At 44.1% G+C, this 18,988-nt stretch overlaps 1 protein-coding gene across 4 annotated transcripts in view; it reads right to left on the bottom strand.

Moving 5' to 3' along the window:
- The window catches only part of ADGRD1 (adhesion G protein-coupled receptor D1), a 332,179-nt gene that overhangs the window by 64,100 nt on the left and 249,091 nt on the right, over positions 1 to 18,988 (bottom strand). For all 4 annotated transcript variants that reach the window (XM_006120531.5, XM_075898421.2, XM_075898422.2 and 1 more), the window contains 2 exons: positions 7,688 to 7,754; positions 3,298 to 3,364 (listed from right to left, as the gene is read on the bottom strand). In XM_006120531.5, the coding sequence (XP_006120593.3) occupies positions 3,298 to 3,364; positions 7,688 to 7,754 (134 nt within the window). The remainder of the gene's footprint in view (positions 1 to 3,297; positions 3,365 to 7,687; positions 7,755 to 18,988) is intronic.

Below are 18,988 nucleotides of genomic sequence, written 5' to 3' on the forward strand. Positions count from 1 at the left end.
GCATATAGTTTGCTTTGCATGGGGATCTCTTTGAGGAGACATTTAAAAATCCAAAAGCTGTCTGTTCTGCACACTCAATCATGTCCCCAATGCACTTGTTCATAAGAGCAGAGGCTTCCCTAGTATCTTTGGTCAAATTACTCCCCTCCTCACATTGACCCTTTCAGAATAAAGAGCAATGTGGGGGACGTTCTGATTTCCACCAAGTGGTAAGTATCTCCAGAGAACCATCCAACAGCAGAGGCTCTGTCTAAGTTATACCAGTGGGTCTCTCCCTATACCTGAGGGGCTAGCTTAGGATTCAGCTACATTAGTGGGGATGAAGTGGGGGGTGGAGTATCTCAGGCTGGAGGGACATGGCCAATCTCTGATATCTTTGTACTCCCAGAATGGCAAAAAGGGAGCAGAGCAGGGCAGAGAATATGGCCCATGAAATACAATATAAGGCATCCAGTGTATAAGTGGTTTGCCGGTGTTTTCTTTCTATTTCTGCCTCTTTCTGTTCCAGTGTCAAAATCTATTGGCCAAGAAGAATTTCAATTGCTCTTACGCTTGACAGCAATAGCATTCATAATAAATGATGGCTAACCCATGCACATTAATATCCTCTGCTTTTAATGTTTTTAATTAATTTTTACATTTACAATATTACTGATTCTTCCAGAAAATGCAGTAGAAGTCTGTACTCAGCAGGCGTCTATTTTGGCAAAGATTTTATTCTGTTTATCTATCATAAATATTTACCTTGATTATTTGAATATTTATTTTAAATCACAGGAGGCCGGTGGGAGCAGCAGCAAGAGGCCAGCAGGGCATCTGGCAAGAGCAAGTAGTCGGCAAGCGGGAGCAAATGGGACAATTACATTGCTGGACTTGTGAGCCTGAGAGGCAAAGGACATTGCTCAACCCACTTGAACTGAGACATTTACACGTGGGTTGGTTATGAACTCTGTGTTGTTTTCCCAAGTTAATGACATGTTACTTCTCTCCCTTTTTTCATTAAAAGTTTCTTTTCTATGCTCAGACTCTGCTTGTGAGTGGGGAAGCATTGCCTTTAGTGGTACTCAGGGTATGTGAATTTCCCAGGTAGTAGGTGGGGCTCAAGCTAATTCTGTGTGAGATGGATGAAAAAGAACTCCTAGATATTGAACCCTACCCTGGCTGCTGCCAGTGCCACCTGGGAGAAGGGTTCCACGTATATGCAAAGGCAAAATTAGAAAGATTTTAATGGCAGCAACTGCAGTTTGATTTGAGAATTACTGTAGTAACAAATAATTTCTAATTTTAAACTTTAATGCTTTAATAGCTGCATACAATAATATCTGTGAGTTTCTTATAACTTGATTATGTTGATTATAGCTTCATGTTAAAAATAGTTTTATTAAATGTACTGTAGCTATGTTCTTATTTGCAGTTTATTTTAAAAACTGCACATTATGCTGTTTATAAATAAACCGGGGGAGATACTTTCCTAATACAGAATTTTACATTTTTTAAATATTTGGTAACATGTATTTAAAAGATATACTATTGATATTTTAATAACATATGGCTTAAATATGCATCCACTACATACACTGAAGATCATGTAGTCATGTCAGTAGTTTCTATGAGAAATGGTGATACAATTGGTCCCTTAAACGTTAAGGACAATTTATAACAATCACAATGTTTTGAAGGTAGGTACCTAAATAACTCTGAGGATCTGGCTATGAAATTTTAGACATAGAAATGGGCCATGAAATTTACATATGGACTCATGACTCTCCAAAGTTCAGAGGTGCTTTGGATTCATCTTAGAGAGATGGACTTTAAACTGAGAAGTTTAGATTATAATCTGACTAGCATCAAAATCCAAATGGGGTCAGAACTCGTGTTATAGATCAGGCTCATCTGTAGACATGCCTAATTTTTAGGAACTAGGCAAATGACCGGGCTTTGTTTATCCTGAATATGGCTCTTAGACTTCCTGAACAATGAATGGAGGGAAATAGGTGCCTGCAAATGGGTTTCTCAAAAGCCAAAAAATGAGGGAAGTAGCTGCCTAAGCTAGCCCATGGAAGATGCTACAGAGAGGAGTCATGTCTTAAGCCTCACTGCTATCAGGGAGTTTAATGCCTAAATTGAAGGCTGGAGGGACAAACTTTCCTCTGATTGTGTGTCGGATGTGGGGTATGACTGCTTCAAGTTCCCTCTTTTCCACTTCTGCATCATAGGCAAGTGTCTCCTACTCTGCCTCCTTGCTACCCCTAGGCATTTTTGTGAGCTCAGGTGAGGCATTGGTCCCATAAGCACAAACAGAATGTATTGCCTGTCTTGGGCCCTACAAGGGAACTAGGCAGAGAAAGCACTCTCTTATCTTAGCTTGTGAAACACCCTGGGACTTAGGCATCCGGATGCCAAAAGTGAGACAGCAATGCTTCTGTTGCAAAAATGTAGGTGCCAAGGGAATGTAGGCTTCTACAGGGTTCTGTAGCAGCTGAGTGGTGGTTTTGTGAATACCAGTGGTTCTGGGATACAGGCCCCTAAAGTGGCTGTCTGGTCCTTCTATGAATGTAGCACAAGGGTGGGCAAATACTGGCCCAAGGGCCAGATATAGTCGTTCAGAGTTAACCCCGGTAGACCCCCACCACTATGTTTACCTGCACAGGCATAGGAACCGGTGATCACAATTCCTGTTGGCTGTGGCTTGCCATTCCTGCCAATGTGAAGCACGGGAAACGGTGTCCCAGTCCACACTGCCTCCTGCTGCTGCCTTTGGCTGGGAATGGGGATCTGCAGCCAACAGGAACTGTGATTACCGGTACCTGCTGCCATGAAGGTAAATACAGAAGCAATGGCCCACCATGGGCTAATCTGGGGAATTGCCTATCTGTTATTGCCAACCCCGATCTAGCCTATAACACTCAATTGGAGGGATATAGCTATAATGGCATATTGTATTCTAAATAAACTTTTCTGGTAGTTTTCATGCATTTTTTTCCATTACAATTTCAGTGGTTGGTGACAGTTACAGCTTATGGCATGAAGAGATGCACTGTGAACTAGTGAAATGAACAGTGTATTAATCAGCCCACCAAAACAAATACTACCATGTACATCAAAGTAAAATGAGGGCATCTGAATGAATAGAAAGAAAATAGTGTGGACAGAAACCATGCAGTCCCATTGAATTCAGCGGGGCTGCCCAGTGTTACTGAAGACAGAATTTAGGCTTCTACTTTCAAGTGAAGCCGCACTGTAAAACTGAAACACATGTACAAGGAGAGGCTAACAGCAGCCACAGAATATACATACCACAATTACAAACAATGCAGGAGCCACAAAAGCCCAGATTGCACCATTCTTCAGCGAAAGCCAGCAACTGCAGGGAGAAAGCAGAATGGAAAATATCTCCTCACTACTGCAAGATTAAACACATGGTCATATAATTAGCAATGCACTTAATGAGAAAGAGAAGTACCAAAGGACTGAGAAATTCTACAGCAGGAAACATGGAAGGAGCTAATTGGGAATCCTCTTGTTTTCTCCCACTCCTTCTGCTCAAGGAATCCCTTGGATTGTGTACCACATAGGAAAATCTATGACTATCTGCTGTCATGGGCCTCAGCCTTACGATGGTGAAGGAGACACCAGGAGAAAATACTTAAAGTATCAGAGGGGTAGCTGTGTTAGTCTGAATCTGCAAAAGTGATGAGGAGTCCTGTGGCACCTTATAGACTAACAGATTTATTGGAGCATAAGCTTTTGTGGGCAAAGACCCACTTCATTACATGCATGTAGTGGAAATTCCAGAGGCAGGTATAAATATGTAGGCATAACAAAAGAGTACCAATCAAGAGTAAGGCTAGAGACTTTTGCTGAGCTACAGTTCATCTGCCCACCATCAGTTTAGGATTGAACAGACTGTGAATGGCTAGCCAACTACAAAAGCAGTTTCTCTTCTCTTGGTGTTCACACCTCCACATCAGCTGCTAGAAGTGGGTCTCATCCTCCCTGACTGAACTGACCTCGTTATCTCTAGCCTTACTCTTGATTGGTACTCTTTTCTTATGCCTATAAGGTGCAACAGGACTTCTGGTTGCATCTACATAAATTATGTTTTTTGGCAGCTGCACCAATTACTATGGTGTTGATCACAACAGAGGCTTCCCATTGTCTTTGCATCAAAAACAAAATCTAAGGGTAGGCCTAGATTAGGAGTAAATTCCAATTACTATACACAAGCCCTGCTGCTTTAATTGCGCAGCTAGAGGAAATGTACTTTGATTCAAACTTTGGCACCATCCCCACAATGGCAAGTCAATGGAAGAAATGCTCCTGTCATCTTCCCTTACTCATTGCAAAGAGTAGGAGTACCGACACTGATGGGAGCACCCTCAGTATTCAATTTAGTGGGTCCTTATTAGACCCGCTAAATCAAACTCCAGAAGTTCAACTTCCGGAGCATTGCTCTATGATATATATGTGGTCTAAGAGCTTCTCTCTTGTGATTTTTTTTTCAGGCTGCTGGGGGGATGAGGAAGGCATTGGAATGAACAAAAGCAGAAAGAAGGTTTTAACAAAAGCCTATACAATCCTCTAATGACTTAAGCACATGAATTACCTAATCATCAAAATCATTTTTTTCTCGCATGCTTAAGTTCTTGCAGGATCAGACATTCTGGTATTCTCTCAGGTCAATTTGCCTTTTCAGCTTACAATGCTCCATACTAAATGTTCAGAATTTTACTCCCCAAAACATCTCTAAATCTCGTTTACTAATTAAGATTAACTTTGTTTAATTAATCAGTCAGAGATCTCTTCTCTTACTACAAAAATTTTCAGCCTCTGCATTATTGGATCCTCAGACAAAATGCAGGCTGAAGGGTGCTCGGAGCACGTGCAATACTGAGTAGTGATGACTGAAAGCATTTGTGGCCACAAAGAGAAAGGGAGTGCTGGGTGTTTAATATCATGCCCTTGAGTAGGTTATCAGCACTGGGGTTTGAACTTGTGACCTTTGGATCTGCCTGAGATAAAAGACCCACCTCAGTTAGCCAAAGCTGTACCTGGCTAATCACTCTCTATCCGTGGCACAGTGCTCAGGGCTGGCCTTACTATGAGATGAACTGAGGTGGCCGTCTCAGGTGACAGATTGTGAGGAGGCACCACTAGGACCCAGAGTGTAGAAAATTGTGCCTGCTGCTGGTGTATATGCATTCTCTCTGCAATACCATGAGAGGAGTAGAACAGGAAGAAGGCAGAATTGAGACCTTTCAAAGTTTTGGCCCAAGCTAGGGGGCATGGAGGCGTCATTTGAGCTCCCAGCCTCTGGTGCCAAAATGTCATGGGCCAGCCCTAACAGTGCTGTGCTGAATGGGTATGATTTGGAAAAGGAGAGGCTTTAGAAGCAGCATTTACTGCACCTTTACAGGATGCAGCATCAACTGAATCACTGGTCCTGATACCGCCTCAATGTGTTTTAGGGAAAGACATGGACCTAATTCAGAGAAAGTAAATCTCTATTCCCTGCCCCCTCCAAGTCCAAGGTACAGGGGAGCCCACATATTTACCAGGCCCCTGAGCAAGATGTATGGAGCGGGACAGGAGGCAGCTCCATGCTCTTGAGAGGCCTGGGGCCTCTGGCAGAAGGGGTGGGGCTGGAGGCAGCCAGCCCTCAGTGCTGCTTAGAGTGCACTGCACCGGTCCTCTTCACCCTCCAACCAGCCCTCGGAGCCACCTGGAGTGTGCCGCATGGCACTTTGGTGGCAATTTAAAGGGCCTGGGGCTCTGGTTGCCCCTAGGGATATGAACTAGTCGTCTATCCGATATGCAAATGCTTGTCAGATAGTTGACACATTAGTCAACTAGTTGCTTCCCCCATTCCCCTTGCTGCCTCTATTAGAAAGAAGCAGAAAGGGGAGATAAAAGATGGGGTGCTTCAAAGCAATAGCACCCTGTGGAGCCTGGGATCAGCTGGGGACTCCTCAAGCACTCGCCTGCTGGCCCTGTACTCCCTGCAGGGCCCCAGGGCTGTTGCTGCACTTCAAAGGTGGAGGCACCCTTATCGACTAATCAAATAGTCAATGCAAACTGCATTGACTATTTGATTAGTCAATTAATCTAAATTTAATATCCCTAGTTGCCACCAGTCCTGTGGTAACAGTGGCTGGGAGCTCTGGGCCCTTTTGAATTGCTGGGTCTCAGGGCAACTACTCCTTTTGCCCATTCCCCCATCAGTGGGCCTGCCACGCTCTATGATTCCTGGAGGTAGATTGCTCTTTGTTCTCAAAATCCTGCTCCCCAATGAGCTAGCATTTATAGAGAGCCTTTATTCACTTCAGGGTCTATATGTGTTAAGGGTCTTCATTTCTCCAATACTGCCTCACTGTTCCACCTGTCCCTACACATTAGGTTTAAACAAAGAGTAAATTCCTAGCTGACTTGTCACAGAGTATTTTGCAAGACAAGGTGTGTGAGGCTGTAACTTTTATTTGACCAACTTCTGCTGGAGAAAAAGACAAGCTTGTGAGCTTACACAGAGCTCTTCCTCACATCTGGAAGAGTATACCCATGGTCGCAGTAAAATACAGGTGGAACTGATTGTTTAGCATAAGTACTTAACACATATTGTAAGGAACCATTACACATACCAAGTATTTGGGTTAACTTTGCTCTCTGATCCTTGTGTATAGTCAAAAAATGTAACACATTAAAAACTACGAAGATCACCTTGCATGAACTTCCACCATCATGGCTGCTGGAAACAGTATCTCTTTATAGAACACTATGGGTATGTCTATACTACCACCCTAGTTCGAACTAGGGTGGTAATGTAGGCAACCGGAGTTGCAAATGAAGCCCAGGATTTGAATTTCCCGGGCTTCATTTGCATCTCGCCGGGCGCCGCCATTTTTAAATGTCCGCTAGTGTGTTCACGAGGAGTAACGGTAGTTCGGAATAGGAAGCCTAGTCCGAACTACCTAGTCCATGCCGCGTGTAGCCGTGCGGCACGGAGTCCGCACTAGCGGACATTTAAAAATGGCAGCGCCTGGCGAGATGCAAATGAAGCCCAGGAAATTCAAATCCCGGGCTTCATTTGCAACTCCGGTTGCCTACATTACCACACTAGTTCGAACTATGGTGGTAGTGTAGACATACCCTATTACGTTGAGCAATCTCATTGGGAAATATTTACGGCTGCTTCCTAACACATTTTAAACAGGGAAAAGTACTTCAACGGTAAACATTAAGAGGAGGTGAGCAATCCTTGAGCACTTCAGTTTTACTAGTAAAACAAACATGCTCAAAATAGAAATAAGTAAATATAAATACTCATAAATATATATGTAAATACATATATTTATTACTATTTCTATTTACAGCAGTGCCCAAAGAGATGGATTCCACCTGAGACACGAGATCTAAGAAGCCCTTTCACTATCTCATCCCTAAACACTGAGTAAATTCACATTCAACTCTGATTATAGATCTGAACTTTCAAAGCTGGGCCCATCCCTACTAAATGTGCAACTAGCCACAATATGTAGATCTAATGTACATGTGCAATAAAAAGTACTAGACACTGTGAGTTCGCACTGAAGTAAAATGAAATTGTTGGTGTTCAGAACCATTAGCCCTGTCCTTTCCCCACATGTTACTTGCTTTCATATTTTAAGCAGAATAGATCTCTTTCTGTACTCACTTTTCACTTTTTCCATAATAATCCATGGCTGAAGTTACAGAGATGATGCAGATCGCCAGTGGGCACCCTGCAAAATTCAGAAATGGTGACAGTGTTAATAACAAAAGTGCACCTGGTGTTCCCCTGAAGAAAACCAAGTACATTCAGTCAAAGGGCTTAGGAGAAATGTTTATAGGAAGCAAATCAGCTCACGTGTTTTAGGAGTACACGTGCCTTAGAGCTCTTTGTCAGGCTATATTACACAGATAAGGGGGGTGAGATAAAAACTCTTTTATTAGATCAACTTCTGTTGGCCAGAGAGAGAAACTTTCAGGCTCACAGCCAGTTATTCTCCAGGTTCATCAACTTCAGTCATTCAATGATCCCAGTCCAAGCCTTCAGAAACAGTCCCAGAAAACAGTCAAGTCTGCCAGGAGCATTCATGATTAACATAGAGACCACATAGAAATGTCAATTAATTTGAGCACCACAAATGAGTAGGGAGAAAAAGAGTCTTGAATAAATTGGCCAAAGTTAAGATCCCATTCAGATGCCCTAAAAGGGTATGTTTTGTAGTATAAATGTATGAGATAACCCTGAAAGCTTTCTAAATTACACTTCCTATCATATTGCTGGGAGGAAAGGAATGCTTGACAACGTTACATAAGTATTATACAGATTTAGATGACAGTGCTTCTGCCATCAATGGTAGCTGCATGCAACTGGTTCAGAGTATAATGATGTCTTCCTGTGTCACCTTAATAGTTTTTTTCCAAGCTTGTAGTTAGAAAGGAAGCAAGGTTTCTGCTGCCAATAGTTTTGAATACAGTAAAGCAGGAACTCATTACACAGCAAATCTGTCAAGCCCAGGTGACTGACTAATAATCATATTTCTACAAAATAATGTTTAAGATGATTTAAAAATATGCAAGATAGACAATTCAGTAATGAAATCTGTAGAGTTCCACAGTAACTTCTACAAAATCTTTTAAAATTAATTTCCAGAAGGACAAACATGCAGTTTTAGGCAGAGGTTTTCCAGGGCTTAAGACAGGGGAGGAGAACCTCAGACCCAATGACCGTATCCAGCCCCCGAGTCTCAGGGTCCGTCCCCCCCAGCATTGGGGAGACCGCGCTGCTGCTCCAGTGTTCTCCCTCCCATACACTGCTCCACAGTGGCCTGGCATGCATAAAATCTATTGGCCTGGGCCCCCCTTTGGCTACGATGTGCACTGAGAATGCGGGGAATGCCTTTCTGCTTCTCAGTCAAGGGCCATATTTGCTTCCCACTTTTGTGCGACCCCCCAACTGATTTTTGTGTGGGACAGTGGCCCCCAATCCAAAAAAGTGTTTCCCACACCTGGTTTAAGTGATCATTGACAATTCATAGTTATCAATGACAAAAATATCCAACAGCCAGCAAGTAAATCTGCTTGCTTCAGGATGGATTTACTCCCAACTGGCCTCCATGCAAATAAGACCAGAAACAAGTCCAAGGTCTAGTAAATGTCATTCTACAAAGTGAATTTAAGTCTAAAATAAATTGTAGACGGTCATATTTTTAAACAGTGGAAGATCCTGTTCACTAACATGTGACATCCAGAGTAAACAATTATGCATGGCCCTGATCCATCACATTTAAGTGCTTTGCTAAATCGAGGATCATATTGTCTTAACTAAGCCATGCTCTTGGCAGCCCATCAAAGACAAAACCCCAGATTTTTACTGTTTCAGATAAGGGCACATCTACACAGTAGCATTAACCAGGCCACTTACCCAGATGTTTTGTTCTGAGCCATCTTTGTCATCCCCCCGTCCCCCTTCACTCTCATCTACATAGAAAAGTTACCAACCCAAGTTGGAAAGTGCTTAAAAACCAGGAGAATTGATCCAGCTCAGGAATTCACATAGACCAGGGGTGGGCAATAATTTTTTGCCAGAAGCTCCCCCTTCTGCCACAAGGGGGCGGGGAAGAATGTGAAGCCTCCTCTCACCCTGTCATAAGAACATAAGAACATAAGAACGGCCATACTGGGTCAGACCAAAGGTCCATCTAGCCCAGTATCCTGTCTACCGACAGTGGCCAACACCAGGTACCCCAGAGAGGATTGACCGAAGACAATGATCAAGCGATTTGTCTCCTGCCATCCCTCTCCAGCCTCTGACAAACAGAGGCCAAGGACACCATTTTATCCCCTGGCTAATAGCCTTTTATGGACCTAACCTCCATGAACTTATCCAGCTTCTCTTTAAACTCTATTATAGTCCTAGCCTTCACCGCCTCCTCTGGCAAGGAGTTCCACAGGTTGACAACACGCTGTGTGAAGAAGAACTTCCTTTTATTAGTTTTAAACCTGCTACCCATTAATTTCATTTGGTGTCCTCTAGTTCTTCTATTATGGGAACTAATAAATAACTTTTCTTTATTGGCCCTCTCCACACCACTCATGATTTTATAGACCTCTATCATATCCCCCCTCAGTCTCCTCTTTTCTAAACTGAAAAGTCCCAGTCTCTTTAGCCTCTCCTCATATGGGACCCGTTCCAAACCCCTAATCATTTTAGTTGCCCTTTTCTGAACCCTTTCCAAGGCCAAAATATCTTTTTTGAGGTGAGGAGACCACATCTGTACACAGTATTCAAGATGTGGGCGTACCATAGTTTTATACAGGGGCAGTAAGATGTTCTGGGTCTTATTTTCTATCCCTTTCCTAATAATTCCTAGCATCCTATTTGCCTTTTTGACCGCCGCTGCACACTGTGTGGAAGTTTTCAGAGAACTGTCCACGATAACTCCAAGATCTCTTTCCTGATTTGTCGTAGCCAAATTAGCCCCCATCATAATGTACGTATAGTTGGGGTTATTTTTCCCGATGTGCATTACTTTACACTTATCCTCATTCAATTTCATTTGCCATTTTGTTGCCCAATCACTCAGTTTGGTGAGATCTTCTTGGAGTCCCTCACAGTCTGCTTCTGTCTTGACTATCCTAAACAGTTTGGTATCATCTGCAAACTTTACTACCTCACTGCTTACCCCTTTTCCAGATCATTTATGAATAAGTTGAAAAGGACTGGTCCCAGGACTGACCCTTGGGGTACACCACTAGTTACCCCTCTCCAATCTGAAAATTTACCATTTATTCCTACCCTTTGTTTCCTGTCTTTTAGCCAGTTCTCAATCCAAGAAAGGACCTTCCCTCTTATCCCATGGCCATGTAATTTACACAAGAGCCTTTGGTGAGGGACCTTGTCAAAGGCTTTCTGAAAATCCAAGTATACTATATCTACTGGATCCCCCTTGTCCACATGTTTGTTAATCCCTTCAAAGAACTCTAATAGATTAGTAAAACAGGATTTCCCTTTACAGAAACCATGTTGACTTTTGTCCAACAAATTATGTTCTTCTACATGATTCACAATTTTATTCTTTACTATTGTTTCGACTAATTTGCCTGGTACTGAAGTTAGACTTACCGGTCTGTAATTGCCAGGATCGCCTCTAGAGCCCTTTTTAAATATTGGTGTTACGTTGGCTACCTTCCAGTCATTAGGCACGGAAGCCGATTTAAAGGATAGGTTACAAACCACAGATAATAGCTCAGCAATTTCCCATTTAAGTTCTTTTAGAACCCTTGGATGAATGCCATCCGGTCCCGGAGATTTGTTAACATTAAGTTTTTCTATTTGTTCCAAAACCTCCTCTAATAACACTTCAATCCGGGACAGTTCCTCAGATTTATCACCCACAAAGGACGGTGCAGATTCAGGAATCTCCCCAGCGTCCTCAGCCGTGAAGACTGAAGCAAAGAAATCATTTAGTTTCTCCGCAATGGCTTTATCGTCCTTGATTGCTCCTTTTATAGCTCGATCATCTAGGGGACCCACAGGCTTTTTAGCAGGCTTCCTGCTTCTAATGTACTTAAAAAACATTTTGTTATTTCTTTTTGAGTTTTTGGCTAGCTGTTCCTCAAAATCTTTTTTTGCTTTTCTTATTACATGTTTACACTTGATATGACAGTGTTTATGTTCCTTTCTATTTATCTCACTAGGATTGGACTTCCACTTCTTAAAAGATACCTTTTTGTCCCTCACTGCTTCTTTTACATGGTGGTTAAGCCACGGTGACTCTTTTTTAGATCTCTTGCTATGTTTTTTAATTTGGGGTATACATTGAAGTTGGGCCTCTATTATGGTGTCTTTAAAAAGTTTCCATGCAGCTTTCAGGGATTTGGCTCTAGTCACTGTGCCTTTTAATTTCTGTTTAACAAACCTCCTCATTTTTGTGTAATTCCCCTTTTTGAAATTAAATGCCAGGGTGCTGGACTGCTGAGGTCTTCTTCCCACCACAGGAATGTTGAATGTTATTATATTATGGTCACTATTCCCAAGCGGTCCTGTAACGGTTTTATCCTGGACCTGATCCTGCACTCCACTCAGGACTAAATCGAGAATTGCCTCTCCCCTTGTGGGTTTCTGCACTAGCTGCTCCAAGAAGCAGTCATTTAAGCCATTGAGAAATTTTATCTCCGCTTCTCTTCCTGAGGTGACATGTATCCAGTCAATATGGGGGTAATTAAAATCCCCCATTATTATAGAGAGCTCTATTTTGGTAGCCTCTCTAATCTCCCTCAGCATTTCTATGTCAGTATCGCTGTCCTGGTCAGGTGGTCGGTAATATATCCCTACTGCTAATTTCTTATTATTGGAGCATGGAATTTCTATCCATAGCGATTCTATGGAACATGTTGATTCACTTAATATTTTTATTTCATTTGATTCTACATTATCTTTCACATACAGTGCCACTCTGCCACCCACCCGGCCTGCTCTATCCTTTCTATATATTTTATATCCCGGTATGATTGTGTCCCACAGATTTTCCTCATTCCACCAGGTTTCAGTGATGCCTATTATGTCTATCTCCTCATTTAATACGAGGTACTCTAGTTCACCCATCTTATTAGTCAGACTCCTAGCATTTGTGTACAAGCCCTTTAAAAATTTGCCACTGGTTATTTGTCTGCCCTTCCCTGATGCATTGGATTCCTTTCTATGCGGTTGTTTGTCAGCTCTGGCCAATGGTTTGCCCTCTCCCCTCCTCTCTTTCCGACTACAGCTTAGAGAATCTCTATCAACGGATTCTCCTCTAAGAGAAGTCTCTCTCCGATTTACGTGCATCTCCGCACCAATCGGCTTTCCCCCATCTCTTAGTTTAAAAACTGCTCTACGGCCTTATTAATGTTTAGTGCCAGCAGTCTGGTTCCACCCTGGTTTAGGTGGAGCCCATCCTTCCTGTATAGGCTCCCCCTCTCCCAAAAGTGTCCCCAGTTCCTAATAAATCTAAACCCCTCTTCCCTACATCATCGTCTCATCCACGCATTAAGACTCTGAAGCTCTGCCTGCCTATCTGGCCCTGCGCGTGGAACTGGAAGCATTTCCAAGAATGCCACCATAGAGGTCCTGGATTTCAGTCTCTTTCCTAGCAGCCTAAATTTGGCCTCCAGGACATCTCTCCTACCCTTCCCTATGTCATTGGTACCTACATGTACCACGACCACTGGCTCCTCCCCAGCACTACACATAAGTCTATCTAGATGCCTCGAGAGATCTGCAACCTTCGCACCAGGCAGGCAAGTGACCATACGGTTCTCCCGGTCATCACAACCCAACTATCTATGTTTCTAATGATCAAATCACCCACTACTAACACCTGCCTCTTCCTAGCTGGCATTCCCTCCCTATCAGAGGTATCCTCAGTGCAAGAGGATACCGCAACATCCTCTGGGAGGAGGGTCCCTTGAGATTTTCATCCTCCTTAAGAACACTGGGGCTCTCAGACTGGAGGTGGGACAGTACTACAGTGTCCCGGAAAGTCTCATCAACATAGAGCTCTCTAGCTCCCTTAGCTCCTCCAGTTCAGCCACCCTGTCCTCCAAAGCCCGAACTCGGTCTCTGAGGGTCAGGAGCTCCTTGCAACGGGTGCACACATACGCCACCCGCCCACAGGGCAGGTAATCATACATGTTACACTCGATGCAATAAACAGGATAGCCCCCACTCTGCTGCTGGGCTTCTGTCTCCATGTTTGTAATGAATAAATTTAAGTACAAACTGGGATTCTTTTTAAACTTCTGGAATATAGATTATTCTAAGAGTTAGGTTTTAAAGAAGGACACAAGTCACTCGTGCCCTTAAACTCCCCCTCTAAACTCCCTCTCCAAACTCTCCTGTTACCTATTCCTGGTCGCGCTCTCCCTGGTCGCTGAGTCACAGGCTTATATAGCTCTGGTAGCCCCTCCCCCTGACTGAGGCTCAGCCAATTAACAGAGGCTTCTAGATTTCAAACCTTTTAGAGCTCCTTCAAACAAACAAACCAACCAAACAAACAAACAAACCAAATAGACAAACACAAGCTCAGCACACTGCAAATAACTCCCCCACACACAAACACACACTCCAGACAGCCACTTACCACAAGGGTCCCGTTTTTACTCCTCTTTTACCTGGAGAACTCCCTCTCCAAACTCTCCTGTTACCTGTTCCTGGTCGCTCTCCCCCTGGTCGCTGAGTCACAGGCTTATATAGCTCTGGTAGCCCCTCCCCCTGACTGAGGCTCAGCCAATTAACAGAGGCTTCTAGATTTCAAACCTTTTAGAAGCTCCTTCAAACAAACAAACCAAACAAACAAACAAACAAACCAAACAGACAAACACAAGCTCAGCACACTGCAAATAACTCCCCCACACACAAACACACACTCCAGACAGCCACTTACAAGGGTCCCATTTTTACTCCTCTTTTACCTGGAGAACTCCCTCTCCCTCCTGGCAGGGTGCAAGAAACGTCATGTGCTTCCCCTGCCCCAGGCCCTAACTGGCCTGGGGGCAGGGTAGCGGCAGGGCCTCTGTGGGCTGGATTAATCCACTGGGCAAGCCAGATCCAGCCCACAGACGCCCTTTTGCCCACCTCGACATAGACTCTGGAAGTCATTTTCACTTGGGCGGGAATCTGCTCAGTTTGTGGCTAGGAACTGGAGTATATCACTTTGATTGCTGATGGTCCTCCAATGCCTTTCCCATAAACACACAAAAAAGGACAAAATGTCCCACCATTGATACAACTGACCACAAAAGAACTGTAGGGCATCTCAGCACAGGCTATGTTTACACTGCACCTATCTTGAGCAAAAACCTATGCAAATGAAGCGTGGATTAGCATATTGCTGATTTCATTTGCATAATTGATTAGGTGCCGTTTTTGCGCAAGAGGCTTTTGTGCAAAAAGGAGCTGGATAGATGGCTCCTTTTTGCACAAAAACCCCTCTTGCACAAGAGCCGTTCTTCCTCATTTTTTCAGGCAATATGCTAATCTGCACTTCATTTGCATAGGCTATTGCACAAGAGAGGTGAAGGGTAGATATATACACAGAGAACAATGAAATATAAACATAGATACATACCGGTGATTGCAGAAACCTTGAGGATCCAGTAATGGGTGTGGGTTTACAGTGTGATTACTCACACCCCAGCTAGGCTAGGCACTCAAACCCAGTAAACCCAATTAACTGAAAGGACAGATGGCTTAAGAGGGCAGGGACAGTCTTTCCTCTCTGTGTTGGTATAGCACTTAACACTATGGATTCTGTGCCCAGGAACAGGGCTGCTTGGTACTATGGTAATATAAATAACAACTATTGCTTAACACTGGCTAATAACCCTGTATAATTTTTTTTGTTCTCAGGGCTAACAGCCTTCACATATAAACTAATCTGTCTCATACACAAAAAGATACTTGTGCTTAGTATCCATTAGGATGCTAGCCTGCCTATTTTCCAGGGCAAATTTCAGATAGTCACAGGTTTTAACTTGATTATTTATCAATTTTAAACTGCAGTGAAGAAGAAAATTAAATACAGAGTCCCCTAGCCAGATAATAAAACTTACACAGATGAAGCATTGTGCAGTCATCTGGATAACAAGAACAGTTAATTCAATGAATGTAAAATGGTCTACAGCCCACAATGCAGCTTTTGTCTTTACTCTGAGGTGTCAGGCTATTAACAGATGAATAGGGGTGGAGGTTAGCACCTACAATAAATTAGGTTTTTGTTATTATATAAGAAACATATTGTTCTCCAAAGAACCAACCATTGATGTATTCTATAAAGGTAGAAATCAAACATACGTAGCCTGATCAGATTATAGGATTTCATCCGGACTTGAAGATGTCTAAGGGAAATGTAGTACACAAAAATATTAAGGGTGTTTGCTCAGTCCTTGGTTTATGAATAAAAATTGCAGATGAGCTATAAGAGTCAGACAACATTTCATAATAATTAATTCTGGGAACACAATAGTGAAGTGCTAATACAGTGCTAGTACTCTTTATCATTAATGTAAAATACCTTTTTATGCTGTATTTGCTTTTTATTTTTCCAGTTATGAAATGTGAGAAACTTGTTCACTAGCCTTCCCCAAACTTTCAAATGTATATAGTGTGATATGCTTTACAATAGGGACTCTCATCTGAGGAAGTGGGTTTTGCCAATGAAAGCTCATGATACTAGATATATATATTTTCAAAAGCTTTAGAAGGGTAGCCGAGTTAGTCTGTAACAAGAAAAACTTAAACAACAAGAAATAGTATAGTAGTACCGTAAAGACTAAATAGTTACAAGAGGCTGATAAGAGCCATTAGCACCTCCATTGTTTGGAGGTAAGGAGGCTTACCTGGGTGGTCGACAAATACCTTTGATGTCGACACCCGCGCGTCCAGACTATCGCGCTGAACCGACAAACAGCTGATCAGCTGTTTGTCGGCTCAGCGCGGCAGCCATGTAAATTTAAATGAAGCGGCGATTATTTAAATCTCCGTTTCATTTTACTATGTCTAGTAGCCTAATCTACATGCCTCTGGTGACAGAGGCATGTAGTCTAGACGTACCCTTAGTGTGGCTACTGAGGGTATGTCTACACTACCACCCTAGTTCGAACTAGGGTGGTTAATATAGGCAACCGAAGTTGCAAATGAAGCCCGGGATTTGAATTTCCCGGGCTTCATTTGCAGCTTGCCGGGCGCTGCCATTTCTAAAGCCCCGCTAGTTCAGACTCCGTGCCCACGGCTACACACAGCACGGAGTAGGTAGTTCGGATTAGGCTTCTTATTCCGAACTACCGGTACACCTCATTTTTAGCTCAGAGGGTAGAGGCTCCTACACTTAGCTCCCAAGGTCCCAGGTTCAAATCCGCCTGGTGGTGGTTACATATGCAAAAGTTACACTTACACAACACAGGTATCCATATAGAGCATAAGATGGATTTATCTAAGGTGCAGCTCCCAGAGGGGCTGTGTACATGAGTGCTGGGAAAAGGCTTCACACTGTGCTTTCAGTCTACATCAGTAGCCTTGGGTGTGTGGCCCTTTCCACGTGCCTTAGTTCAGCGGCTCCCACTTGTGGACAGCTGCAGGGCCACAAATCCCTGCTTGCTAGGCCATGCTCCCAGCTAAGCTTCACTGGGGTTGTTCTCTCTAATGTGTGTGCCTACACAGCATGCACCAATAATTAGAGGCCTGCTCAGCTGCTCTGGGGTGGGGTCATGTGTCATGTGGCTGCCCCACTCCAGGAGCAGCTGGGCAGCCACCATAGCAGGCCTGGCCTTAGCTACAGCCCTGCTCTGGTGACCTCAACCAGGGTCAAAGCTATAGCTGCAGGAAGTAAGGCTAGGGGGTCATGTCGGTGGGAGGTGGGAAGGGGGCGCAGCACGCAGGCAGCCCCAAGTCCATATGCAGGGAGGGCAAGGAGAGCTGCCAGAGGAGGAACCTCCAGTGCCAGTGCCGAGGAGGAGGCTGGAGCAGCTTTTCCATTCCCACGTATACCTGCCCCACCAGGTTGCACCATTAAGGAGGTTACAGGGGCTTCCACATCTGCTGGCCACTCTTCCTGTGCCCTGCCCTGCCCTGGCCAGCAGGGGAGCTCCGCAGGGGAGCTCCAGGAACAGCTGCATCCAAACTGGGCCCAGAGTCTCGCGGTGTGATTCTCCTGCACAGCACCGCTGCTGGGGGCTGCAGCTGCGCAATTGCTGAGCCCTTAATCCCTGTGCAACTACCTCATGCTTTGGGATCCACCACTTTCCACCCAAGTCCCTATGTGGGTCATTCTAAGCAAACTCCTTGTCCTCTCCCAGATCTCTCTGCCCATTTCTCAGGCTGCTGAATTGTGGGCTGTCTTAAGAGGTGGGGGCTCTAACATGTGGGAACTAATAGCAGAGGGGGGCACTGGGTCATCCAGGTGGGGAGCTGGCACTGGGGGGCTCTGGAGGTGAGGCTAGTAGGGGGGAGGGAGGCTACAGGGGCAGGCATGACACTGGGGAGTTATGGGGATGGGGCTAACATTTGGGGCTGGCCCTGGGGAGGGGAGGACATTGAAGGGGTTGGGTGCAGTGGGGCTCTGGAAACAGAAGGTTGGCACTGTGGGGGGTCTGGTGGTGGTGGGTTCTTAAGCCTGAAGGGACAGGGGGCTAGCGCAGTTGAACCCAGCTGTTTGCAGCGGCTCTGGGGGCCAGGGCTTTTGGCAAACTGGTAACATTTTATTTGCATATTTGTTATTTGCATAATGAATATGCAAATAAAATGTTACTAGTCTGCCAAAAGTTTGTAAATGGATTTGCTGGTCCGTGGTATAAAAAAGGTTGGGAACCAATTGAAGAAGGCTGGAGAGATGAGCTCAGCAAGGTTACAAGGTGCCCAGGATGTCCGAGAAAGAGACTCAGGGTACGTCTAAACTAGCCCCCTAGTTCGAACTAGAGAGGCTAATGAGGGTGACTGAAATTACTAATGAAGCGTGGGATTTAAATATCCCACGCTTGATTAGCATAGTCCCGTCCGGTCGCCATTTTGGAAACTGACTAGCCCAAAGTAACTGCCCGTGTCTATACGCGGCACAGAAGCAGGATTCTGAGATTAACCCCTTAGTTGGAATTAACTGTTACTCCTCGTGGAATGAGGTTTGTGTGCAATGGGTCTTTGCCCATGAAAGCTTATGCTCCAATATATCTGTTAGTCTATAAGGTGCCACAGGACTCCTTGTCGCTTTTGCAGATAGAAGTATGCATTTTTCAGATCAAGGGCGGTATACCAGTCTCCCAGATTCAGGGAGGAGATGATGGAGCCTAAAGAGACATACAAAACTTTAGTTTTCATGGGTACTTGTTGATATCTTGTGGATCTAGGACAGGACATAGACCACCCCTGGCCTTTGGAATAAAAAAAATACCAGGAATAGAAAACTTTGTTCTGATATGGAGGTGATATCCCCTCCAC

The sequence above is a fragment of the Pelodiscus sinensis genome, chromosome Z (assembly GCF_052426305.1).
Source record: "Pelodiscus sinensis isolate ZL-2025 chromosome Z, ASM5242630v1, whole genome shotgun sequence".
In the NCBI taxonomy this organism is placed as follows: Eukaryota; Metazoa; Chordata; order Testudines; family Trionychidae; genus Pelodiscus; species Pelodiscus sinensis.